We start from the raw sequence: 25,846 nt of genomic DNA on the forward strand, positions 1-25,846 counted from the left end.
CCCTCGGCGCCGCTTCCCGGGGGGGGGCTGGGCTGGACGGGCGGTCGCAGCGGCCGGAGCCGCTCGCGGGCCGGGGCCGCGTTCTGCCCCCGGGGCGCCGGTAGCACCCCTAGCGCTGCAGCCACGGGCCCTGGGCCCGCGCCCGGGGGAGCCCGGCTCTGGTGCTGCCGTGGCGGCAGGAAAGGCCCATCCCGGGGGGGCAGCCCGCCAGGCCGCGCCGGGGAGCGGCTGCTGCACCCTCCTGCTTTCCTGTGGCACAGAGATCCAGTGTCCTCAGCGTAAGGCAGAGGGGGGAGCCCCCGGCTAATTCTTGACCTTCTGTCCCTGCATCCCCCACCCCGTGACCTCTGGAGGGCTGCCCCAAAGCTGGGTCCTGGCCTGGAAGTCTTTGTCATCCCCGGCTAGCTCTGGGCAGTGCTGAGAGGGAGGCCACCCCGGGCTAGCTCTGGGCAGTGCTGAGAGGGAGGCCACCGGGGTGGCCGTAAGCCAAACGCATCCGTGAACGAAGAGTAACGATATGAGGAATCATTTTTTGCAGTCAGACAAAAACAGGTGCATGCCTTGCCTGACACTGGAGGAACAACACTTTGGGTCTCCTTCAGGTCTTTTCTAAAAGAATGAAAGGTTTTCCCCAAGCAACAACAACAACAAAAGTTTCAACCAAAAAAGAGCTTTAGTTAATAAAGCATTTTGGTGAAAAAGTGTCTGCTGTCCCGGGCAGCGCAGATGAGTGAAGCCCCAGCAGGACTTGCAGACGCTGACTGCTGAGATGCAAACACCAGCTCCCGCCCATGTGGTCATGTGAGGTGTGTGCCCGTACCTGCTACCTGCCTGTCGGGCGGTGGGCAGCCCTTCACGCGGTGTGACGTGTCCTGAGAGCAGGAGAGGTGGTCAAGAGCCTGCCTGGCCTCCCCCTGGCAGGCAGGGACAACCCCAGCGGGGCTGAGGCTGCAGGAGGGAGGCGGCTCAGCTCCCTGCCCTGCCGAGGGGTTGCTGGTCCCACCGCCTGCCTCATCCACTTCTCCAGCCAGGTCAAAATCTTCAGCTTGATTGAGAGAAGCCGAGTGACATCCGTTGGGTTTGGTGTGCTGGGACAAGCAGAGTCTGAGCCGGTGCCAGGAGGAAGCTGTGAAGCGTGTGAGTTGTGTGGCAAGCAGGAGGGGAGGCTGTTATGTGGGTCTCTGGGAGGTGTTTCTGGGTAAGCAGAGGGAGCAGCTGAAGCTGGTTCCCCTGTATGGGTCCTGCGGTGTCTGATGAGCCACAGGCTGACACTCATGCTTTCCTTGATTCACCAAGCTCCTATAGCAGTGTACGATAAAAACTGAGCTCAGGTCACAGCCTTCCCTTTCCCTGTCTCTGACTTTCCCTTTACTGAGTCTCTGACTTCAGGTTTATTTTCTTTGACTGCAGGTCATGTCTTTGACTTCAGGTTTATTTTCTGACCTGAAGTCAAACTTCAGGTCATGTGTTTGACTCACCCGGGATCTCAGCAGTTATATCCCACAGGGCTAGAAACAGCAGGGGAGAGCAATGCTGCACAAACCTTAGAGTTCTTAAATACGCTGGCCACATGCAGCCCTGGGGCTGGCAGGAGAGGCTGGGATTTGGGCTCATGTCTCTTGGGAGTGCTAGCCCAGAGCGTGGAGTGCTGTGGGGACCACTGCGTTTCAAGGGGGTGAGCTGCAGTCGCATCCCTGCATGCTGTGTCTCAGCTTCTCAGCCCTCCTGTCAGTCAAATCCAGTGTTTGCTGTGTGAGCGTTGTCCCTGTCTCCTAGATAGACGTACTTTTTATGATTTCCTTCTGCTTTTGCTTAGATACATCACTTGAGCTAATGCCAGTCCTGAGAATGTCCATGGACTGAGATGATAAACCCAAAGAGATCTGTAGGAATTCACACAGGCCAGGGTCAGTACTGGAATTTTTCAGCAGAAAATCCCTCTTTGTCCCCAGCCCTGGCACACAGGCAGGTCTCCCCTGAAGTGGGCTGCCAGGCAAAGGTCCCACATGGGAACAGCTTGGTGGTGACTTCTGATACCTTAGGCAGATCCAGAGGCAAGGCCATGTGTGATCTCACATCTCAAGAGCCCAAACCCATTGCAGGTTAAAATAAGCATCTCAGACTTTGCATGGAGCCTAATGATGAGTTTGCAGCTGTCTGTGGTGCTTCTGGGTGGGTGGACTCTTTCACTTTCCCCACGTGCTGAGCTCCGTCTTTGCTCATCTCTGCTTACCTTGCTCTTGGAACAGGGCGGATCTCCCAGCCGTGTTTCCCAGCCCAGGTCTGTGCTGCTGTGTGGGAGGGTGGCAGGATGGCTCGGAGGATGAGCATCAATGAGCTGGAGGACCAGCTACTCTGTCCCATCTGCTTTGAGGTCTTCAAGGAGCCCCTGATGCTGCAGTGTGGGCATTCATACTGCAAGTCCTGCGTGGCATCACTCTCCAGAGAGCTGAACGGGCAGTTCCTGTGCCCCGTGTGCCGCCAAACAGTGGACTGCAGCGCCTCACCCCCCAACGTCACGCTGGCCCGTGTCATCGAGGCACTGCAGAGCCGGGGCGAGGCAGAGCCCACCCCGGAGTCCTGCCCAACACACCACAACCCCCTCAGCCTCTTCTGCGAGGCTGACCAAGAGGTGATCTGCGGGCTGTGTGGCACCATTGGCAACCACCGCCAGCACAAGATCACCCCCATCTCTACCGCATACTGCCGGATGAAGGTTGGCGGGCAGAGCTGGCCAGAGCTCCTGGGGTGGGGATTAGGGCACCTGCAGTGCTTGCTGACCAAATGTCCCCTTTCCTTCAAGGGACAAGCTGGAAACAATGCCAGTGTGAGAAGCACGGTCCCATAGCACAGCCAGATGTGGGGCAGGGCTGGGGGGCGGCTATTTCTCAGGCTGAGCGTGTCCCCAGTTGAGAGGACTCACAGTTTCAGTGACTACACTGTGGTGGCAAGAGCCAGGGGTCAGGGAATGTCAGTGGGGACTTTCAAGACTCTTTCCAAATACCATCAAAAAGAGTGGGAGATAAGGGCTGAGGCAAGGTGCCACAGGAGAGCAGGGAGGCAGGGTAAACAGCAGCCCCAGCCAGGTAGAGTAAACACCTGGCATCACCTGCCCAGCATCACATGAAAGTCCCAGGAATGGAAAAGCCCAGGGCCACCCATCCCCTCTGTGCCTGGCACCAGGGAGATAAGAGCAGGAGGCATCAGAAACACTCCTGTCCTGGCCAGGCTCCCAACACCAGTGCTAGGAGGGTGCTGTTGGCCTGGTGCTGGCTTGTGGCTGCTCGCCACTCACTTGCCACCCACTTGCCCGGTGCAGAACTGCCATGGGGTGTGAAATACAGAGGGTCTGGAATGGGTGCTCCTGGCAAGAGTACTTGGTCATCAGCATCCAGATCAGGGCCATGCTCTGAGCACTCTCCTGCCTCTAGCAACCCCAAATCTTCTAGATCGAGAGACCAAAGATCAGCAGGATGGGCAAGGCCCCGAAAAGTGCAGAGAAATCTTAGGAGAACATGGCTTCTGAAGGCCATGTGCTCCTTGGGGGGGCTGACAAGCACTGCTTGCGACCAAAGAAGCTGCCACAGAGGTCCCTCCTACAGAGGTGCTGTCTTTTCAGGAGGAGCTGTCTGTGCTGCTGACCGATGTCCACCAGTACAAGAGAAACCTGGATGAACACTTCAGCAAGCTCATCAACAACAAAAGCCGCATCGCAGTGAGTGCCACATGCCAAGGGAGCACATGTCCCCGAGTCCTTTGTGTCCTACATAGCCTCTGGAGTAACCTCTGCCTGGTTCTCCCCAGCTCACCCCCACACTCCTCTCCTGCTCTTCTCCCTTCCCTGGGATAGCAGACAGGGCTTATCTTCCATGCCGTTCCCTGAGGTTCGTGTTCTCCACACAACTCGGGGCTTAAATATAGACTTGTTTTCGGGAAGGGTGACGTACCCCTCTTGGGTGGCACAGCCTTGTTTTCGGAAGGGGTGATGTAAACCTCTCCAAGCGTCCTGGCGGGAGCAGCAGTCAGAGCTGGTTTGACCGAATGTCCTTGGAGGTGGGGAGATAAGAGATGAAAAGGACCCCACTTGGAGCAGCCTTGCCAGTCAGAGCAGTGCCGCTGGTTTCACATCAAGTTTATGCCTGATTTAGTGTCCCCATTTCCCACGGAGTAGATGTCTCCAAGGGACCTCCTGGCATCCCTTCTGAGGCTAAAACTTCCCAGTGGGGCTCCTTAGAAGGGCTCAACCCAAATGAAAGTGGAGCTGCACTTTCTCCCCTTAGCCCAGGACGCAGGTTGTTCCCTGGGAGCACAGGCGCCCAAGAGCTCCTTCAAGGCCCTGACAAAGTTGGCTGGGACATCAGGAAATCAAAATCTGTGAGAGGAGAGGTGTAAGACAGGGGTACTGTGGTGGTGAGCTGCTGTGGACAGCAGGATGAGGTATCATCTAGCCTGCTGTACAGAGCTGCACTTCCATTTGGAAAACCAGTGGAGGGCAGCTTGGTGTGACACACTGACATTGCTGGTGGCCCCTCTGAAACTAAAAAATGGGCGAAGAGGATGGTGTGAGGCAGACCTGCACACCCACTTGCTGTCTTCCTGCAGAACGAGGCGGATGTCTTCAAATGGGTGATCCGGAAGGAGTTCCAGGAGCTGCACAAGTACATCGATGAGGAGAAGGCCACCTTCCTGGAGAGCATCGAGGGGAAGGCAGCCCAGCTCCTCACCTCCATTGAGTCCCAGGTCAAGCAGACATCAGATGCCCTGCAGAGGCTTAAGGAGATGCAGAGCTCTTTGGAGGCACTCAGCAATGAAAGTCAGCTTGATTTCATCCGGGTGAGTGCGCTCACTAGTGAAGGCAGTGAGTGTCAGCCAGGATCTCCAGCCCTCAGCCCACTGCTTGTAGCCCTGAGCCTTGTCCTGGACAGTGGGTACCCTCACCAAGCACAGCTGGGACACACAAGAAATGACACATAGGTGCCCTCTGTCCAGCCAGGGCTTCCCCTGATGGGATAAACCTGCCCTCCACGAGAGGTAATGCCCGTAGCTGTCCCAGGAGAGGAGAGCCCTGGCCTCTCCAGCCCAGGGCACAGATGTATGCAGCTGTGACCGTGCAGAGGAGCTGCCATTTTGTCAGTCTCCCGCCACTGACTCTTTCTCTTGTGTTTTCCAGAAATATGGCTCCTGCCAGTTCAGGTGAGTGGTGGAACCCAGCAGCAAACAGCATCAATGGCGATGGCAGTGCCTCTACACCAAGACTAGAGTTCCTAGGCCAGTGGGCATCTGAGCATTGCTGGGACAGCCTCGCATGGACACTGTTGTTGCGATAGATAGCCAGAGCCATGCGCTCAGCCCCACAGAAGGGCAAGAGCAGCTGGCAAGACAGCAGTGGCTCCATCATACACAGCAGCCAGGTGAGAAGGGGTCCTACACTGTCCTCATCACCTGTGTCACAGCTGCTTCTATCTTTCCAGGTCAGAGCTCCCCTGCCTGCACCCTGGTGATGGCATCTTCAGTCCTGTCTCCTTTAAGCCATGCTTCCACCAAGATGACATCAAGATGACTGTGTGGAAGCGCCTGCACCGCCGTGTCCTGCCAGGTACCAACCTGCCCCACGGGCAGCACCCTGGGTGCCCAGGCTCACTGGCACACGGGGCAGGCTGCCTGGCTAGCATCACGCTGCCCCAGCTCCTGTCCTGCTCTCTGCTTGTGTGCCTCACCCCCAGGAGAGCTGCTGGAGCAGCGGCTGCCATGTCTCGCACTGGTAGCAGCCTGCTCTGGCTAACAGTCCAGCTGCTTGAAATTCAGCAGTGCCAGCTTGTGCCAGCCCTCAGGTCCAAGCTGGGGTCTGCCAGACCCCTGCCTGCTAGTGTGCCTGGAGCCCGTGTGCTTTCCTTCTAGCTCCAGAGACACTGAAACTGGACCCAGTGACAGCGCATCCCCTCCTGGAGCTATTCAAGGGTGACACGGTGGTGCAGTGCGGGCTCTACCAGCGCCGAGACAGCAACCCCAAGCGTTTTGACTCCAGCAACTGCATCCTCACCTGCAAGGGCTTCTCCTGCGGCCAGCACTACTGGGAGGTGATTGTGGGCACCAGGAACCACTGGCGCGTGGGCATCATCAAGGGCACAGTCAGCCGCAAAGGGAAGCTCAGCAAGTCTCCCGAGAATGGCGTGTGGCTCATCGGCCTGAAGGAAGGGAAGGTCTACGAGGCCTTTAGCACCCCGCGGGCTACCCTGCCTCTGACTGCCCGGCCCCAGCGCATCGGCATCTACCTGCACTACGAGAAGGGTGAGCTGACCTTCTACAATGCCGACAACCCCGATGAGCTCAGCCCCATCTACACCTTCCACGCGGAGTTCCAGGGCCAGCTCTACCCCATCGTGGACCTGTGCTGGCCCGAGCGAAGGCCCTACTCCCCCCCCATCATCCTGCCCGCACCTGCTGCAAGCCAGCACCCCCGGGTGCCGTACAACCATCCTGCCCCAGAGGAACCCACAAAGCTGTAGCCCAGCCAGCAGGATGAGGCTGTGACCCAGGATGGCTCTGGCTGAGTCTGGGGGGCCTGCAGCAGAGGGCAGTCAGGCTGCATGCAGGGCTGTCCTCTACGTGGAGGCTGTGGTGCTGCAGAGTAAGCTGCAGCAGCGCAGAAGGGTCCTTCCGCTCTCCTCCGAGAGCAAAAAATGTCAGCCTTGACCTCTGAATCCCCATCCCCCTCCCGGCAGGCTGACCCTAAAGCCTAAAACACAGCTGGCCTGCAAAGATCTCCCTGTGGAAAGGAGCGCCTGCCTGAAAAGCACGAGCCGTGAGCGTCCAGGGTCTCTGTTGGCATGTCTTTCTTCTAAATAAATAGTTTGTTGGGTGAGCTGGCTGCTGGCTGGCACGGGTCCCATCTCCGAGGAACTGAGTGCAGCCGGAGCTGGCTGGGCAGCAGCAGTGCCCTGCAGAGCGCAAGGGGCTGCCGAGAGGGGAAAGCAGGAGCTGGAAGAGCCGCTGCAGAGAGCAGCCGGCCAGGCAGCCGGGGTCAGGCCCTGGCGGGAGCGGGCAGCCCACGGCAGCGCCTCACCGGGACCGTGGGCTGGCGGGGGGGACCGCGGGGGCCGGGGCTGTGTGGGGGAGCGGGGCCAGGCGGGCAGCGGCCGCACACAGCCCGGCAGCAGCTCCCCGACAGCCCCCCGGTGAGTGGCGGCTGCCACCAGCCGCAGGGCATCACCCGGGGCCCGCTCCCAGCGCCTGCCACCAGAATTCCCCACCTGCCCGGGCCAGCCAAGAGACCGAGGCGCCAGCCGCACCGCCGCCACGGCGGGGTTTGCTGCCGCAGGGCACGGTCCCCGCCACTCGGGCAGCGCACAGCGGCCTCGCACAGGGCCGTGGTGCCCGTCGTCGCTCAGGCACGGGGCGATGCCGCGTCACGGGCGCCCACGGTGCCCACCGCGAGGCCGGGCGGTGCGGGAGGGGCCCCGCCGCGCCGGGGCTCGGGGCGCCGCTGTCACGGGCTGACCTGGGCTCTCCTTTACCCTCCGCTTGCGGCTCTCCAGGCCGAGCTCCTGCCCCCGGGGCCGGGCTGCCCCTGGCCTTGTTCCACCTCAGCGCGACCACCGCCACGCGTCCAGAGGAGCCGCCCGCCGGCGCTGCGGGCCCGGCCGCGACCCGGTGCCACGGGGCCTCCCGGGCGGGCCGCCGGTGCTGTCCCCGGGCCGGGGGGCGCCCCGCCGCTCCCGCCCGGCTGCAACCCCAGCCGCTGCTCCCCCCCGGCCGAGCCCGCCCTCCCGAGCCCAGGCCCGGCCCCGACCGGCCGCCGCTTGGCGCGGGCGTTCCCCGGCGGGCCCTTCCCCCCGCCGGAAGCGGCGGCGCGCACGCGGCGGAGGCCGGGCGGGGACATGGCGCTGTACAGCGCGGCCGCCGCCGTCCTGGCGGGGCTGGAGCGCGGCGATGGCGGCATCAAGGCCCTGGTGTACAACAGCGGCTTCCCGGTGCGGGGGACACGGGGCCGGGGGGGCCGGGGGGAGGGAGGCCGTAGGCGGGTAGGCCGGAGGGGGGAGGCCCGGTGGGGGGCCGGGAGGCCCGAGGCGGGCAGGCCGAGGGGGCCGGGCCCCAGGCGGGGAGGCCCCGGCGGCGGGTGGGGGGCTCGGTCCCTGTCCCCGGACCGCCCCTGACCGCCCCACAGCGCGTCCGGCAGCTGTACGCCCTGGTGTCCGAGACCCTCCGCTACTCCCCGGTGCTGGAGAAGCTGCTGGCCGGCGCCGCGCTGCTGCAGGCCGAGAAGAAGCTGCCCCCGCAGCTGGCCAAGGTAAGGGGGGCCGGGGGGCCGGCGAGGGGGCCCGCGGCGGCAGGGCCGGGCTCACCCCTATCCCGCAGGTGCTGGTGTACGACCTGCTCTTTGGTAAGGGCCTGAAGTGCGGGGGCCGCTGGAAGGCGCTGGCCCGCCGACACCGGGCCCGGCTGGAGGCCGAGCTGGCCCGCCTGAAGGTGCAGCGGAAGGTGAGCCGCAGTGAGGACCTCCTGGCCCCGGCGGCCGCAGCGAGCCCCGGAGGTGAGTGGGCCTCGGGGCCGGGTGGTCTCCCGGTGCTGGGTGGCAGTGGTGGGCTGTGTCTGACCTGCCCGGCCCCCCCAGCCTCCCAGGTACCGCGCTATGTCCGAGTCAACACCCTGAAGACTTGTGTGGATGATGTGATTGACTTCTTCAAGCGCCAGGGCTACTCCTACCTGGGCCAAGCAGCCAGGTAAGCGTTTCTTTCTGCTGTCCCACCTTATCTGGGATGTCAGCGAGCAGTGAGGGCTGGGGACAAGGGCTTGTGGGTTGAAGGGTTTTTGATCTTGGTGCTTAAGGTTTCTGGGTTGGGGCCTCCATCACTCCCCACTGTTACTTTCTGTCTCTGGGTGCTGCCTGGTACTGAAGTGGAGAGCAGGCATGGGATGTAGGGGGGGGTCTCAGCCTGGGCTCTGGAGGGCTCTGGTGTGGGCACAGGGAAGCAGAACTGTGTGTTCATCCTCCCTGTGCCTCGTGGGCAGTGTGGAAGATCTGAGGGCCCTCTCTGGGAAGAAATTCTTGTTGGATCTTCATCTCCCGGAGCTGCTCGTTTTCCCTCCGCAAACGGATTTCCATGACAACCTGCTGTATACTTCAGGGCACATAATTCTACAGGACAAGGTAGGGGAGCTGGGGAGCAGGAGGCTGCAGGGGCAGGAAAACCACTGACATGGGTGGAGGGTCGGCTTCTTCCTCCAAACCAAGGGCTGGGCTTTGGCCAGCTTTGCTACAGCACTTGCAGTCTAAGCTGAAACTGAATGCAGCCTGCAGCAGTGGAGCTCCTCTCTGGGCTTGCTTTACTGTAGCCTGTAGGTGCGCGATAAATTGCTGTGAGCTGGGCTGTAAAACCCACCACTATAGCAGCTGGGGACCAGCACAGGGCTGTGGGCTGGGCAGAGGCTTCCAGCGGTGGATGGTGGTGGACTTGTCCCCATGTTGCTGTGGCTGCTGCGACCCTGCAGCGTCAGCTGTGCCCCGAGAAGGGGCCAGTGGTGCTTGCTGCCTGCACCTCTCATGGGGCTTTGCCCTCTTTGCAGGCCAGCTGCCTCCCTGCCTTCCTCCTCAGCCCTGCTGCCGGCTCCCATATCATCGATGCCTGTGCTGCCCCTGGGAACAAGACCAGCCACCTGGCTGCCATCCTGAAAAACAAGGGGTGAGGGCAGGTTGGTGTGCTGGCAGGGAGGGAAGGGGTACAGGTGGCCCTGGTCCCCCCGATGATGTCACAGAGAGCACAAGAAGGTGGCAGGAAAGCTGGAGCTTGTCACCCTGCCCCGCTAACTCAGGCTGATGCCCGCTTCTCCTTGCGTGGGCTGGTGGCTCTGGTGGTGCTGGGCCATTGGAAGGGCCTGAGGGGATGTGAAGTCACATAGGGGGATCACTTCGCAGCCCTTGACCCTGCTTTCCGCCTGACACCGGCCCTGCTCAGTACTCCTGCCTGGGGGAGCAGTTCCCAGGCTCTGCCCACCTGGCAAACGGCTGGTGCCTGGGGCTGCTGGGGCAGCCTGCCACCGCCACCGCCATTCCCGGGGCCGGGCAGGATGTTCATGCCTCTGACAGGCCCTGGGCTCTGCCTTCAGCCAGATCTTTGCCTTTGACGTGGACACCAAGCGCTTGGCCACCATGAACACCATGCTGATGCGGGCTGGGGTCACCAGCTTCCAGCTGGCCCAGCAGGACTTCCTGACTGTGGACCCTGGGAACCCCAAGTACAGCAAGGTGACCTGTATCCTCCTCGACCCATCCTGCAGCGGCTCAGGTAACGTGTGGGGCTCTGGGCACCCTGCCTGGAGCCAGGCTCTGGGCGTGTGGGCCCCTGGACAACGGCTGCTCTCCCTGCAGGGATGGTGAACCGGGTGCCAAGGGAAGAGGCTGCCCCGAGTGCTGAGCGGCTGCAGGCGCTGGCCGGCTTCCAGCGCAAGGTCCTGAGCCATGCCCTAAGCTTCCCAGCTCTCCAGCGCCTGGTCTACTCCACGTGCTCGCTGTACCAGGAGGAGAATGAGGACGTGGTACACGCTGTGCTGCAGGAGCGGGGCTCGGCCTTCAGGTGTCTGTCTCGGTGGGCACAGGGGAGGAACGCAGCACACTGCGGGGCTTGGCGCTGACCCTTGTCCCGTGTCACAGGCTGGTGAACGCCTTCCCTTCCTGGCCCTGCCGAGGACTCGCTGCCTTCCCTGGGGCAGAGAGCTGCCTCCGCGCCTCTCCTGCGGACACGCTCACCCACGGCTTCTTTGTGGCTGTCCTGGAGCGGCACGGGGAAGGGGCTGCAGCCCCCAGGTGAGAGGAGGCCCTGGGGCGCTCTGCCTGCCTCTGGGGGAGACCATGGCCAGGCTCAGGGCTGCCAGGGCACCCGGGGGGGGAGGGAAGGTGGCAGGGCCTGGCTGTAGCAGGTGTGGGAGGGGAAGGCAGCTGTGAGCACAGCCTTGGGTGCACAGCCAGGCTGTTTGCTGTTGTCCACAGCTCCCTGCCTGTGGCAGCTGAAGAGAACCCGCAGCACGGAGAGGGAGCAGAGCCAGGAGCAGCTCCCAAGAAGAGGAAGAGGAAAAAGCAGCGGGTGAAGGAGTGAACTAACATTTTTAGGACTGCACAGTGCCCAGCTGTGGCTGGTGGGGAACACTCCTCCACTGCCTCAACAACAGCGGGGCCTCTGAACACAAGTAAAGCTTTGTGCCAGCCGCAGCTGTGGTGGGAATTCTGTAACACCCTGCTCCCCTGGGCCACCCTACCACCAGGGAGGGGGGAATGCTCAGCCAGGGCCAGCCCCCGCCCCCCCCCCAGAGGGTTTGCCCCTAAAGCCAGACGTGGGCTGGGGCAGCCTTGGGAAGTGTGTGGGCAGTACCAGTGTTCCCAAGCTGCACTTCCACAGCCCGCAAGGCTGGAGTGCTCCAGCTGGGTTAAGGGTGTTATTTTACCATGTTCCACCCGACCTGAAAAAATCCTTTCCCCAGCCCGATGCAGGGTTTCAGAAAAGCCTTTGACTGTGGGAAACAGATTAAAGTTTCTCCTCACTCTTAGCATTCAGTCTTGCCCTGAAATGGCCACTGCTCACAGGCAAAGTGGGGGAAAAAATGATAGTAGTAATAATCCTGTCCCTGCACCTGCCTTTGACCAGGGAGCAAGGTCACACAAGCCAGAGGGTGCTGGAAAGCAGTGCCCAGTACTGCACCAGCAATGCCTGGCCCTGCCTAGGCCCAGGAATCGGACATGGGCAAGGCAGGTGTGAACACAGTCTTTTTATTTTAAACCAGGGACATAAGAAGCAAGAAAAAAAATTGCACATTCACACTAAAATCCTCATCAGCCACACCAGGAATGATCCAAGTCTTGAGTTTGAGTTAAAACCCACCCTCCCTCTGGCCACATACATACGGCAGGCCAGGCGCAAGGGTCTCTCCCAGCAGGGATGCAGCCCGTCTCCTCGCAGGGCTGGGCACCTGGGACCTAGATGGGGCAGCACTCAGAGCCCGTGCTCCCCAGGCTGCCCTCGTCTTGTACCCTGCTTATCCCCATCTCCCTCTGCCACATGGGTCTTGCTGGAGCTGATGTGGCCAAAGCCCAGCTGCCCGCCCTGAGCTGCTGTCCAGTGCTGTGCCACCGGCAAGGGCTGCGGAGCCAACGCTCTCTGGGCTCAGCACCCTGCCCAGGGCACAGGGAGGAACCGCCGGGGCCAGCCGTTGCGTGCGCTAAGCCCTTTTCAGCCACATCCTCAAGCCCCAAGGACACATTGTCCCAGGCCTGCTCTGCTCTAACAGCCCACTGCCCCCCTCGGGCACGCTGGCAGGGGAAGGCTAGAAACCTGCTGGCAGGGGAAGCCTGCACACCCTCGGCCACCGCTCTGAGGGGCTGTGTCCCCTCGGCTGCACAGAGCCTGGTCACCTGCCCTTCTTCTGCCTGCTGGGAGAGACGCCTTGTTCCTGGCAGACAAGAAAACCACTCGTCACCGTAAGACACAAAAGAGCTCCTGCTCCTCATCCTCAGAGAAAGAATTTAAAAAAAAAAATGTTTAGTCACATCCACATACATCACATTTTAAAATTAAGGAGATGTTAGAGGGCGGGAGGACGCACTGTGGCAGTGCCCACGGGACATAGCTGCCTTTCCCCAGCACAGCCAGTCCCTGCGGGCACAGCCAGGGCACAGGCCAGCTCCTCACGGGGCTGTGACAGCACAGCTAAACACTACCAACAGCACTGCGGGGTCAGGCAACCTCACTGAACCAAGCTTGAAGGAATTCAAAGGCAATTTAGCTTAAATATAAAAATAAATTTTTATTTTGTTAAAAAATGTTTAAATATTTGTGATTTTTTTTTCTTTTTTCTTTTTTTTTTTTTTAATTTAGACTTCGGCAGACACACACACTCACACGGCTCGGAGAGTAAAAAACCTGGCAGCAAAGCACTCCTGGAAGTGGTGGGGACCCCATCCCTTGCCCAGGGCAGGGTAGGGGATGGCTCTTGGGTGACCCCCAGCTCCAGCAGTCTCTTCCCACGGGAGCACCCAGGCAGGGGGACAGGCCCCACTCCTGGCTGGATGGGAACAGAGGAGGCAGCACCGTAGCTCCTAAGAGCTGGTAAAACCCAAAAGGATGGGGATGAGGTTAAAAAAAACCCAACAAAACAATGTGAATTTGGGGAGTAGGGGGAACCCACCCGCTCTGGACTCTTAGCAGTTCCAGAGCACCCCGAGGTAGGGAAGGGGCACCAGGAGGGGAAGGGAGGGGAGAGACTGCCAGGGCTGGAGCCCCCATGCCTGCGGGTCCAGGCCCCGTCCCCCTGACCCTGGCTGCCTGCCTTTCAGTCACAACGACAAAGGGACAACTCCCCCAGCACGAGCAGCCACGCAGTGATGCTACTGTCAACACCCAATTAGCCAGGGCAAGTCCTCCGCTAAGGGACGGGTGCCCTCCAAAAAAAAGAAACTCCAAACAGCAAATCCGGCATAACCAACATGCCGCCACACACACGGTTCAGTTCTTCCTCCAAACTCGATTCAATGAGCGCATCGAAACAGGAGCACGAATAAAGCAAAACAGAGGGGGCTTCACGCGAGCAGGGTCAGGGGAGCCCACAGCCCAGCGGGGAGCAGCGAGGGCCGGAGGGGCTGCTCGGCAGCTGGGAGGGGGGCGGAAGGACCCACAGCCCAGACCTCCAGCCGAGGTCCCACAGCTGGAGGTCAGATGGGAGATTAGGTCACAGCCAGGGGGTTGCCACCCAGCTCCAGAAAGTCGCCCATGGCACTGAGACACCCACACCAGGCTGGCACTAACCCCGGCTCGAGTTCTGCAGGGACGGCAGTGAAGCAGAGCCCTCTGGAGGGAGCACGTTCACCAGGCCACGGGATGAAACAACAGGGAAAGATTTCGGGACCTGGTGAAGATGGCATCCCCTCAGCAGCCTGGAACTGCGGCCGGCAGGAACACAGCACATCTCCAGCTGGGCTGCAAGTGGGGAAGTGTGGCTCTGCCAGCTGCCGTGCCGTGGGGCTGACTGTTGGGGGGGGCTGGAGAGGAGGGCTCAGGGAACAGCTAGAAGAAGCAAATGGGAAAAAATTTACACATATGAAACATGGCAAAATAAAGTGAGGGAGGAAACGCTGCAGATATGTACAGAGGTTCTTCCAGCCTTGGCTGAAGAACTGTTCAAGTAAGAAGAGTTTGGTTTATCCCGTCCCACCCTGGTTGCTGCCACCCAGCATGGTCTCCAGCTGGCGTCAGAGATGGGGCCCTGGCCCTGTCACTGCTGGCCCCGCTCCAGACCGGAGTCCCCCACGCGTGTGCAGGGGTTCCTCACACAGGCTGGCGGCGGGGGCCCGGCAGGCGGCTGGAGGTTACTTTTTGCGGGTGTGTTGTCTCCGTGCCTGCAGCCGCTGGCGAGCACCCGTCTTGGATCCTGCCCCGATGGAGAAGGTGGGGGTGGATGAACCTGGAAGCAGAAAGATTGCTCAGGTCTCTGCAGCCTCACTCAGAGCTGGCACGGGGGGAAGTACAACCCCTGTCCTGGGGGGAATGGAAGGTTTTGCATCCTCCAGAACCCAGCAGGCACCACCTGAGGTGGCTCCAAGAGCACAGCCTGGCCCTCCCACCATCCCCAGCCTGAGGGGACAATGTGACCCATCAGCTCCCCCCAAGGCCGAAGCACCAACTCCTTACTTACCGAAGGCAGCACCAACTCCTCCAAAACCCGAGGCAGGAGTGCTGGGTGTCCTGAAGGAAAGGCTACTGCTTCCACTGCCCACTGCTCCCGGGACAGGAGTGCTTTGCCCAAAGGTGGGTGCAGGAGTTCCTGGAAAGCAACGAGCTACTGTGAGCCAGGGTCGACAAAGGACAAAGACTCTGGCCTTCAGGAGCCAGCAGCACCTGCACAAGGCACTGATCTCCCTCCAGGGGCTGAAGCATCACAGTCCCCCAGGATCAGCCTCTTCACCCGAGAAGCCCTCTTAATGCAAGAAGCTGCGCTCTCATGGCAATCCCTGGGCTCTCCTGCCAGCAAGGCTGCACAGGAGGATTTGCAGGCCAGGGAGGAACAAAGGCCTCCGTCTTTCTAGAACAAGCAGCTGCTCAGCATGTGGGTTTCAGCTCTGTGGGAGGCAAGGTGGCCCAGTGAGGGTGCAGAGCAGTACGCAAAACCTCGCCGTGAGAGCAAGAAGCGACTGCAGCCGCTGGCTGGCAGTTTCTACTTGCCAAGAAACTCCAGACTGCTTTTACGCACTTGCAAGACCTTGGCTTCTGCAGGGCACCTGGCTGGGCTAAATACTTGCACAGAGCTGCTACATTCAGAAGGGCCAAGGAGCAGAATTTAAAGATTTCCCTCCACGACCAAGGGCTGGGGACACAGAGTGATGGAAGTGCCTTTCCTTCGCATGGCAAGGCTCTGCACAACACGGGCACCAGTCCCTCTATGGCTGCTGAGCCTGGGGAGCTCAGCAAAGTCTGGCGGCAAAGCTGCTGCCTAAATCCAGCCCAGCCCTTCACCCCGACTGAGCAGGCCCCGCTGCCCCGACTCACCTCCGAACGAAGGTTGCTTGTTGGGCGTGCTGGGCACGGCGAAGGCGAAGGGCGTGCTCTGATTCTGCGCACCCAGCGCGCTCTGCGTCAGGGAAGAGCCGAATGGTGTTGCCGCTGGGGCTGTCCCGCTCTGCCCAGCCCCGAAGCTGAACGGCACGGCAGGGGAGCCGCTGCTTAGGGTGGGCGTGCCGATCCCAAAGGCGCTGGCAGAGGGGCCCGGCTGGGCAGTCGCCCCAAAGGTGAAAGGAGAAGGGGTGGTGCCGAAGGCAGCAGTGCCAGTGCTGCTGCTTGTGGTCTGGGTGGCTGAACCAAAGCTGGAGGTGGTGGAGGTGGCTGTCCCAAAAGAGAAGACCGACGTGGTGGTCCCAAACGCTGCCTGGGTGCTGCTGGTGCCGAAGGAGCCCTGGGCACTTGTTGTGCCAAAGGCTGGCTGAGCATTGCTACCAAATGCCGGCTGAGCAGCAGACTGGGCCATGGGAGGTCCGAAACTGAATGGAGGGCCAAAGCTGACAGGACCAGTAGCAGCCTTGCTGGTGGGTGGCTGGCTCTCCGCAGCACCAGCGCTGAAGGCAGGCTGGCTTGCTGCACTGGGATATGGTGGTGGCGGCTTTGCACTTGTGCTGAAGGAACTGCCAAAAGCTGAAACAGATGAGCCAAACATCAACGTCGCTTGACCTGTGGTGGCTGGGGTAGAAGTAGTCAGCATGGTGCTCCCAAATATGCTAAAGCCCACAGTGGTGGTAGGAGCTGTTGAGTTTGCAGGTGCCTGGCCAAAGGCAGGAACTCCTGGGACACTGGTGGTGGCAGTGACTGTGGTTGGAGGTGGCTTTCCAAACTGGAACACAGGCCCTGGAGTGGCAAAGCTGGTTTCTGTGCTGGGAGCTGAGCTGGCTGGGGCCCCGAACAGGAAGGGCTGCGATGTGCTGGTGGACGTGGCAGCGGTGACAGTCAGGCTGGTGGTGGGGCTGGTGGAAGTGGGCGGGTCAAGTCCGAAGCTGAAGACAGGTTTAATGGTGGCATCTGTGGAGGAACTCTGCGTGGTGGCAGTCGTAGCTGCAGTAGTGAAGATGACGTTAGGGAGACCTGTGAACCCTGCCAGGGTAGTCGTGGAAGCTGCTGGCAGCTCTGCGGCTGAGGCTGGCTGCGGTGTTGGTTTGAAGGTGAAAGGAGAGGTCTTCTCTGGAGATGAAGCTGTGGTGATGCTGCCAAAGATTGGTTTGAACACAGTGGTGGTGGAGGATGTGGAGGAAGGGCCTGAGCTTGCAGGCACAGTGACTGTGGCAGAGACGACAGCTGTAGTACAGGGTGCTGTGCTCTCACTTTTCGGCAAAGCGCCAAAGATGGGTTTGAAGACTGGGGTCGTGGTGGGCACAGCAGCTGTCGTGGTGGGCACAGCAGTGGCAGCAGTCATTGCTGGCTGGCTGGCAGGAGGGGTGTTCAGCAGCCCAAAAAGGATGCTTGGCTTCGGGAAAGAGGGAGTCCTGCTGGGGGTCTGGCCTAGCTCCGTGAACGCAGGAGATGCCAGGCCGCTGGGGGCCTGCGCCCCCAAGGCAGTGGGGGCGGTAGGGGCAGGCACACTCAATGCGGGCACATGTTTGGTGTCAGCAGAGGTGGCAGGCAGAGAACTCGACTCCAGTGATACAGCAGGAGCAGGTGGCTGTGCAGCCGATGAGGGTGTCTGGGACACTACTGCGGCTCCAGTGGAGTCTGAAAAGGGGAGAGAGCTTATTTAGGGACAGGGGGTCACCTGCTGACAGACAGCCCTTCCGCCATGCACCCAACACCACTGCTGCAAAGGCTCCCGGAGAAGCACCTGCCCGTACCAGACAAACTCAGCCCTCCACGCCTACCGTAGCTCCCAACAGGACCACGGGTTCAGTATCCCCAAACCTGTCCCCCCAAGGCCCGCCTGCCAGCTCCACTGCCAGCAGAGCATTTGAACAGGGAGTTTTGCCACCTGCTTCCCACAGAGGCAACGTGGAGCTCCCACTGCAGTGCCTTGCTCTGCCAAAGTCCCGATCTGCCAGCCCTCCTCCATCTCCTTCTCCTCACCTGCTGGCGTGGGTGCAGCCTGGCTGCTCTGCATCTTCTTCAGGCTGTCCAGAAGCGAGTTGGTGCTGGCAGGGGCAGGGGCTGTTGAGGCAGTCGCAGGCCCCGAGGAGGTCACGGTGAATGCCAGTGGCCTGGACACGGGCGTAGTAGTCTCTGCAGTGGTGCTGGGGACCACATCTACAGGGAAGGAGCAAGAATCAGGACTGGCAACTCGCTGCAGGGGACTAACCCTTCGCAGAGCTTCCCCAGCTGGTAGGCAAACTGCATGGACATCCCACAGCTCTGGCCCTGGGAAACCTCACCCATCACCCTGGGGACACTGGGGCACGAGCTCTACTGAGACTAAAGGCACTAGGAGCATCCCCAAACCTGAGGACCAGGCAGAACTGGCCCAGGAGCTTCCCTAGCCCGTGCCACACATACACCACACTGCCCTGTGAGCCCTGACCCTCTGTTTCCACTCCTTGTTGTTCCCTCCATGTTCCCAGTCTGCCCTTACCAGCCTTATCCTCCAAAACTTTGTTGAACCACTGCAACGCTGCCTTCTTCTCCGCATCCAGGTCCTCCGACGTGATGGAGTAGCCCAGCTGAGGTGGCGGGGGCTGCCAAGAAAGAGCAGCAGCTTAGCTCCTTCTCAGGGAAGCCGGCAGAGCCTCTCTGAACGTGTGGTGAACGCTGGCCGTCGCAAGACCCGTGGAGCAGGTGGATCTGCCACAGCACGCTACCGTGGAGCTCCGATCCCCATTCATTTTGGCCCCCGGCTTGGCGCTGAGGGCACGGCAGGCCTTCCCCAGGCCATTACCTGGTCCGGCAGCAGGCAGCACAATCACGCACAGCCCACCAGACACTGGGGCTGGGGATAGCGTCACTTCCCACTCGGCCAAGGACGGGGCCTCCTTCCTGAGGGCAGGCAGGTCAGTCTCCCCCCAGCCCTGCAGAAATTGCAGTGAGCACATTCTATCGCCAGAGGAGGGCAAAAGGGGCTGCGAGACAGCGACGTACCAGCGCCAGCTGGTCCCCCCGGCGAGACGACAGCAGCTGGATCTTCCGCTTGCGCTTCCCACTGCTCCCCAGCGCGGACGGTGGGCTCAAGGAATTCTGCTTCTTCTGCACCCGCGCTTCCACCTCTACAGAAGGAGACAAGTCAGGGCCAGCTCTGGGTAGAGGCAGCGTTTGGCTTGTACCAAGGGGGTTGTCCCTTCTGACTTCTCTCTGGATGACCCATCTCAGAGGACAGAGCCAGGGGCGTGGCTGTAAGCCGAGGACAAGGCTGTGATGTTCTGGAAGAGTGGCTGGCCACAGTGCATCCCAGGGGAGTCACAAGAACCTGCTGGTGTTCCACAAGGCAGCAGCCTCTTTGCACCCTGCATGGACAGCCCTTGGACACTGCCTACCTGAACCACAAACCACACAAACTGTGTGAGCCACATCTAGTGCTGTGCCGTGGCAACCTATCTGCAATGGGCACAAAGGATTTCTTCTCCATTTTAGCTGAGGAAACATTGGAACAAGCTCATCCTGGAATCTGATCAGGGTTCTACTTGTGTACCACAGCAGATCTTGCCCCAAGGCTGACACCTGGACCCCTGCTGGCTTGGAGGCCGGTGTCCCCCCTTGCAAGCCAGCTCCCAGGCACCTGCTAGCACACTGACACTGTTAGCACCCCTTGCTTAAGAGCTGGACATCCCTTTGGGGCAGCTGCAGAGGGCAGTGAAAGTGCCACTGCCTTGGGACCAGCACGTTCCTAGTTACCAGGTAACAAACCAATCCCACCTACAGATGTCAGCTATCTTTGGACCCGCTGCTTGCTTGCACTGGTGGCCCATCTAACCCGGACACAGAGCTGGGGCCCACCTACGCTTACCTTTCTCTGTCTGCAGCTCCTTGTCCGATTTCACTGGAGTGGAAGTGTTGGAGCGATGCAACTCCTCCTCCCTGCGCAAGTGGGAGAGAGCCAGTTAGGGTCAACCCGAGACTTGGCCCCGTCGCCAGACAGCACGATGAGACCAAACACGCCAAGGACTCCCACCAGCATCCCTGGTGCGTTTCTTTGTCTCTGCCGAATAACAGACCTCAGGACAACAGCCTTGTCCTCACCGCACCAGCCTGAAAGCATCTCCACACAGAGGAGCTGCTCCCCTGCTCAGTCAGGCTGCCAAGCCTGTGCACCCTCCACAGGACAGGTCAGCCTCAGGGTGGCAGCTGGGGGGGTCCCAGATGGGAGCCGCTGCCCTTCACAGGTCCCTAGCTTGGACCCACCCTGTCACCAGGGCAGGCAGTTGTGTTGGTTTTAGTTCTGACTTAAGCTCAGGTCCTTCTCTGAGCTGGGAAGGAGGAGAAAAAGGGCCGGTGCTCCAAGGCAGATGCTAAAATACAACCCTACTTTATCTCCCATCAACCAATTTTGAGGAGACAGCAAAAGTTAGGGCCTGTCTCATCCCAGTGTTTCGGCATCCAGCAACCCAGACTCTGCCAATGCCACAAGGGAACACTGCCCCTGTGGCAACCTGAGCCCTTAAACCTCTAACCCAGCCTGGGAGCACAGCAGGGATGGTGCAGCTCAGCCACTGGGACACAGTGCAACAAGGGGGCAGGGACGCCAATTAACACAGCAAAGAGGCTTCCACCAGTGGCTGACCCAGCAGTCACATCTCAGAAATAGACTTTGAGTGTCCTGGCTCCAGTGGAGAGCAGGACTGGGGCACTGGGATGGCTGGGAAGGCAACTGGTCTCTTCCCAGCTGGCATTGACAAGCAGGTGCTCGCCAGGCAAGTGACTAGTTACCTGGCTTTCTTGAGAGGCCACTCTGGCGTCTGGGAGCGGGAGGACGCTGGGCTGGACAGCGGGGACACACTCACACCACTTCTCTTCCACACCTGGAATGCAGAGAGGCCAGCAGTAACTCAGTACAGGGGCTGGCAGCAAGCACAGCCCCCCATCCTCCTGCTCGCTCACAGATTAAATCCTGTCTCTCAGGGCTGGGGCTAATGAGACCAGAAGCCTCTCTTGCTTCAACACCACTTAACTCCCCTCCACATTCCATAGAGCATGAAGTCTGGCCACCTGAAAGTGAATCTGCTGTGGGAGCTAGCGGACTCCAGGTTCCTTACAGCCTGGCTGAGAGAATGGGGAGGAGGACGTTGCTGGTCAGATGCCAGTTCTTGCCTTCGTGTGGCACAGGCAGAGGCTGCCTGGCTGCCTCAGACACCCTGATGTGTATGGGGCTTCTCTGGCAGGAGCCAGGCCACCATCTCACCAGGAGCTCAGTGGACGGATCCCACCTCAAGAACTTTAGACTCACCCCAGCCAGAGCAAACCTTTCCCTACCAACATAACCCAGATGAAACCTTTCCCCACACGGATGCAGAGCCCCATTAGCCACAGCTACATCTCACTGTCACACCTGCAAGACCAACCCAGCATGTAAACAGGCATTTTATTATAGCTCAGCAGCTGCTGAGGGGACCTGGGTCAAAGCGGGAATGCACGGCTCCCATACTTACTGACTCTGGCTGAAAAGGTGTCAGTGCAGCAAAGCTATTTTTTTCCTTTCCACCTGGATCTATCCACCCTAGCAAACTGGTCAAGGCTGAGTAGGGAGGGGAAAACAGCTTCCTTCTTGCTTCAGTGTAAAACAAGCAGGAAGGCTCAACCTGGGGGCTCCCCCAGCAGCATACATCAAAGGACGTGCAACATTATTGCCTGCTGCTGCTGGCCCAGCAAGCCTGCCTAACCCAGGAGGCGATGAAACTGCCTGGCTATGCTGTGCTGGGGACTCCCCGCAGTGCCAACTGCCAGGCACCCAGCTGTGACATTGCTCTCCTCTTATGAGACCAGCGTTAGAGTTACATGGGGCAATCCCAGGGGAAGGTGGAGCCCCTCTGGGCTGGGCTGTGGCGCTGCCTTTGGCAGGATGTTTCCTACCTGTGAGAGGCCCCGGCTGGAGCTGTAGGAGCTGGCGATGGCGTTGCGGTTGGAGCTGGGGATCCCGCCAGCATATGTATTGTTGAGGGAGCTCATGGAAGAGGTGCGTGACCTCTTGTTTGAGCAGTCATCTGGGCAGTGTGAGACAAGGCCCCTCTTCAGAGAGCCAGGCCTGTAGGAGGTTAAGGAATATTTTATGAGCCACCCAGAACTCTGCCCACAGGTCCTTTAAATGCATGGCAGGTGGAAGAATGCAAGCCCGCTCTTTCTCACAGCACTGGGAAACGAGTCTCAGCAACGACACAGCCTCTGTTGCTCTCCCTTGAAGCTGGGCTCCGCAAGCAAAAGCCAATCTCCTTTTACAGAGCCCACAGGCTTTTAGACCTCCCCCTGCCTCCCAGCTCCCAGCTTTTGGCCCAAGGGCACTTACTTGGGTATGAGAGAGGCGGGGGCACCGTTGGCTACCAATGGCTCAAATGCTGACTGCCCACTTCCACTGCTATCGTGACGCCTGCAGGAGAGAGGGCAGAAGCCTGTGGTAGTGTGGAGGCAGCAGAGACAGGGGCTGCCCTTCCAGCCTGGGGAAAGGACCCCTTCCAGGCAGGCTCAGCACTGGTAAAGCACAAACTTTGCTTTCTTCCTCCCACCTGATACCTGGGGCAGAGTTCTCCCCCATCCACATCCTGCTGCGGATTTTCTCCCCACCTGATTCTGTCCTCACCGATTCTTACCTCAAGCTGCCTCCTCCCAGGCACCAGCAGCTCCACCAGCTGCCTGCTGGGCAGAGTAGTTTTGATGTAAAGAAATCTTTACTCAAATCAATTATTCTAAGCCAAAATATTTCAGAGAGACTCAGCAGCTCATTTCTGGAAGAGACCTGAGCTCTAAAACTTGTATCTCTGACCTCTTCCTAGCCAGTACCCCTGACTGTATGAGTCTGAAACTGAATCCCTCTTCCTACAATGAGTCAGAGACGATCTGAAGTCTGAAAGCAAACCTTACACCTGTAGGTGTACAGTCAGCCCGTCACTTTCGCCCAAGTGCTTCCTCATGAGCTCCAAGCACGCTTACCCTATCGCACAGGTGATCCTGCGCTCTCCAGCTGATGCAGGCTCCTTTTTGCCCTCAAAGGTCACAGCACTTTCTGCCTACAAGCATTCTTCATGCTTGCCAGACATTAACATCTTCAGAATTGACTTTTGTGGCACAGATGCATATTGGCATGTTAAAACAACAGAATAAACTTATAACCCTGAGCTGATCCTGTCTGTGCACCCATCCTGTTGTCCTGCTTGGCTCTTGCAGGGTTCAGATTCAACCAAGCCAAGCCACGGGTTCAAAGGTAGAGGGAAATTCAGTGATGGAGGAGAGGACAGCATGCCTGCTGCGGCACGAAGGAGCCAGTGGCTCCCTGTTGACCCGCACCTCTCCTGCTGTGCTCTCTGGGCCACCTCTAGCAGCATACACAGTACCACGTGCCAAGTAGTACCCAAGAGCACTCTTCCCCCAGTTTCTCAGTTCCCCCTGCTCAAGCCCAGGCAGGCAGCCCTGGTACCTGAGGAGGGCAGAAGAGGCACGAGTGAACAGCCTCCATGGACACAGGTGGGAAGGATGAAAAAACAGGAGGGGGAGAATGGTGAGGCAGTGCTGTGCCCAGGCAGTTAGAGAGGCTCCAGCAGACCTGGTACCAGGATTTATACCTTATCCTTCCCGCATCCTCATTTCTTTGAGCTCAGAGCTGGAAATCACTGGCGTCACTAACAAAAGCAGAAGATAGCCTTTCTGTTTACCCTCACGATTCTACCTCCTTTTGCTAGCTACAGTGCATGAAGGAAGCAGGCAGATCTTTTGAAGTGCAGAGCTTCCAGCTGGGGCTGTAAGACTCGGGGATCCTGTCTCTCCTGGAAGCCTGGGGCTGACCGAAGGATAGAGATGATGAACCTGCAGCAGATACCAGCATTTCCTCACCATGTTTTCCCAGTCTGCAAACCCCTGCGATGACAGAAGCAACTTCCTGGCCAGGGAGCCCTGCAAGGCTCCCCTGAATGACATCCCAGGCTCTCCCAACCCCAGCAATGCAAGGGAACATGCTTGACCAATGAGCTTGCCCAGACAAAAACCTAAACCACCTCCCTTTGATCTCAAGAATAAAACGAAGTCTCAGAGGACTTTCCGACACAACCCAGAGGACTGGGTGATGTAGTGTGCTTCCTCACTGCAGTTCACTTCCTACAGCACTTTTCCAACCTGGACTCCTGGTCACACTGGGCTGGGTGAACTCTGGGACATGTCCCATTTGTCACCACTGAAGCGCTAGCCCCATCTACAACCTTTCCAACCACTGGTGGTAACCTGAACTTGCTGGCTTATTACCTTCTCTTGCTCTCCTGATCATTTCCAAAAGCCTGGTCCTCCTCCTCCTCCTCCTCCACAGCTCTCTTCCTGCTCTCCTTGATGGCATTCAGCACAGTCTCTTTTGCACACGGATCCAGGCTGCTGTTGGCTGGGAAGGCCACGGGTGAGATCAGCTGCTCCAGGCTGTGAGGCAAAGCAAGACAAGGCATTAGGCAAGCTGGGGTCCCCAGGGTGAGATCCCCCCCTCCCCCAGGTGCCCCCACAGAAGAGGGGAGAGGACTGTCCCGCATAGCCTCTCCAGGTCTGGATCACCCACCCCTCCCCACCACGCCGGGGACAGAGTGGTCACCGCTGGGTTGGGAGCCATACGCCGCCCCAGGGGCACTGCTGCGGGCGGCACAGCCGGATCACCGGGCTCCCCCCGCCCGGTCCCGCCAAGGCGGCGCTGCCCACGCGTGAGGCCAGCCCGAAGCGGGCCGGGCCCCCCCGCCGTACTTACGCTGGGGAGCGGGCCAGGCCGGCGGCCGGCCGGGCGATCCTGACGGTGACGGGGCTGCGCAGCGGGCCGGCCCGGCGGGCCCAGGGCGCGCTCCGGGGCGAACAGCTCTCCCAGCGGGCGGCAGGCAGCCCGACCGGCACAGGGCTCCGGGCCTGCGGCAGCGGGTAGCGGCGGCGCGGGGCCTGCGGCGAGCAGTGCGGGACCCTGCGGGGACAGAGGGGTCAGCACCGGGCCGCGGGGCTCCCGCCGCCCCCCCGCCCGCCCCGCTCCGCTCCCCCCGCGCTTACCCCAGGCCGAGGCGGCGCGGCGGGGCCCTCCCGGCCCGGCCCGAGGCAGCGACCGGGCCCCCGTTGGCGGCGGCTTTCCCGGGCGGGCGCGGCACGGGCGGGCCGGGCCGCATCGCGCACCAGGCCCCCGCCGCGCCCAGCGCCGCCGCGCCCAGCAGCGCGCCCCGCAGCAGCAGCAGGCAGGCCAGGGCCAGCGCCAGGGCCAGTGCCAGCGCCAGGGCCAGCACGGCCCGACGCTCCCCGCGCCCCGCGCCCGGCCCGCAGCCCGCCATCGCCTCCCAGCCGCGCCGCGCCGCCCGCCCGCCCGGCATGCACTGCGCGACGCGGGGCGGAGCTTGCCCCGGCGGCGGGCGGGGCCTGGGCCGAGTGGGCAGAGCCAGGCCGCGCCCCGCCTCCGCGCCCGCGCGTGGCCTCCCCGGCTCCCCGCCCCGGTGTCCCCATCCTCATGCAGGTACCCAGCCCACCCGCCCCGGGTCCGCCCACCCTGGCCCCTGCCCGCATGTTCCTGTTTCCCCATCCCCGCTCCAAAGCCAGGGTCCTCGTTTCCCAACCCCCGCGTCCCCCCATCCCCTGCAGCCCCCCGCACCACTCCAGCCTCTGCGTGTGTCGCCGTCCCCCACAGCCCCAGCCCCTGTGGTCACCCGCGTATCCCCCCACCCTGACCACGTGTGAGCAAACACCGCAGGCACCCGAAGGCACATGTCCCCAGCCCGGCAAGTCCCTGTCCCTGGTCTCCAGCGGCGGCAGGGTCAGCTCCTCCGTGGCCAACCCCTGTCCCACAGCCCTGGCTGGGGGGTGCCACCGTCTCCGCCCTGCCCTGCTGGGCTGGGGACATGCCACCCCACGCAGCGCTGGCCACCGTGGGAAAGCCACTCTTGTGGGCTGTGCTGCTGGGTCCCCGGGGACGTGGATATCCAGGGGAACGCTCCCAGCTGCCTGCCACCCCACCGTGTCTCTCAGAGCAGGGGACCGCGGCAGGGATGGTGGCATGCTCGGGGAGGGGACATTCCCAAGCATCTCCCTTGTCCATTGTGTCCCGTCCCGCCCCCCCGACCAGCATGGCACCATCCCCACGGGGCAGCAGAAGCCCCGTGACATGGCCCTGCCAGGGTGACCCTGCAGCACAGCTAGGGAAGGCAGGGTGGCCTGCACGCCCTCACACCCCTGAAGTGTCACCCCCCCACCCCCCACCCCCCTCAGGA

At 60.8% G+C, this 25,846-nt stretch overlaps 3 protein-coding genes across 6 annotated transcripts; 2 read left to right on the forward strand and 1 right to left on the reverse strand.

The window, feature by feature from the left end:
• The first annotated feature begins 24 nt into the window (after positions 1 to 24).
• On the forward strand, positions 25 to 7,686 carry TRIM50 (tripartite motif containing 50). 3 transcript variants are annotated; one of them, XM_037375172.1, is made up of 8 exons: positions 25 to 806; positions 1,028 to 1,137; positions 2,250 to 2,716; positions 3,620 to 3,715; positions 4,603 to 4,833; positions 5,171 to 5,193; positions 5,472 to 5,596; positions 5,899 to 7,686. In XM_037375172.1, exons 3-8 carry the CDS (start codon positions 2,312 to 2,314, stop codon positions 6,504 to 6,506), a joined length of 1,488 nt encoding a protein of 495 aa, XP_037231069.1. In that variant the 5' UTR covers positions 25 to 806; positions 1,028 to 1,137; positions 2,250 to 2,311; the 3' UTR covers positions 6,507 to 7,686. The 3 variants fall into 3 exon arrangements, with proteins under 3 accessions (XP_037231069.1, XP_037231068.1, XP_037231070.1); XM_037375171.1 differs by having other exon boundaries at positions 25 to 1,137; XM_037375173.1 differs by having other exon boundaries at positions 25 to 2,716.
• A 154-nt stretch (positions 7,687 to 7,840) lies between these two features.
• Positions 7,841 to 11,541, forward strand: NSUN5 (NOP2/Sun RNA methyltransferase 5). Of its 2 annotated transcripts, none has more exons than XM_037375178.1 (10): positions 7,841 to 7,970; positions 8,165 to 8,287; positions 8,356 to 8,530; positions 8,612 to 8,720; positions 9,010 to 9,148; positions 9,565 to 9,680; positions 10,105 to 10,283; positions 10,367 to 10,571; positions 10,649 to 10,801; positions 10,985 to 11,541. In XM_037375178.1, the coding sequence occupies exons 1-10, from the start codon at positions 7,878 to 7,880 to the stop codon at positions 11,088 to 11,090; spliced, it is 1,398 nt and encodes a 465-aa protein (XP_037231075.1). In that variant the 5' UTR covers positions 7,841 to 7,877; the 3' UTR covers positions 11,091 to 11,541. The 2 variants fall into 2 exon arrangements, with proteins under 2 accessions (XP_037231075.1, XP_037231076.1); XM_037375179.1 differs by having other exon boundaries at positions 8,177 to 8,287; positions 10,985 to 11,203.
• Positions 11,542 to 12,842: 1,301 nt separating this feature from the next.
• On the reverse strand, positions 12,843 to 24,916 carry POM121 (POM121 transmembrane nucleoporin). The gene is made up of 13 exons (XM_037401377.1): positions 24,645 to 24,916; positions 24,358 to 24,561; positions 23,877 to 24,041; positions 21,934 to 22,014; positions 21,504 to 21,675; positions 20,364 to 20,455; positions 19,444 to 19,514; positions 18,582 to 18,706; positions 18,079 to 18,181; positions 17,580 to 17,756; positions 15,528 to 17,234; positions 14,677 to 14,805; positions 12,843 to 14,445 (listed from the first exon to the last, which is right to left on the reverse strand). Exons 1-13 carry the CDS (start codon positions 24,914 to 24,916, stop codon positions 14,351 to 14,353), a joined length of 3,393 nt encoding a protein of 1,130 aa, XP_037257274.1. The 3' UTR covers positions 12,843 to 14,350.
• Between the last annotated feature and the right edge of the window lie 930 nt (positions 24,917 to 25,846).

Source organism: Falco rusticolus, chromosome 1 (assembly GCF_015220075.1).
Source record: "Falco rusticolus isolate bFalRus1 chromosome 1, bFalRus1.pri, whole genome shotgun sequence".
NCBI classification, from domain to species: domain Eukaryota; kingdom Metazoa; phylum Chordata; class Aves; order Falconiformes; family Falconidae; genus Falco; species Falco rusticolus.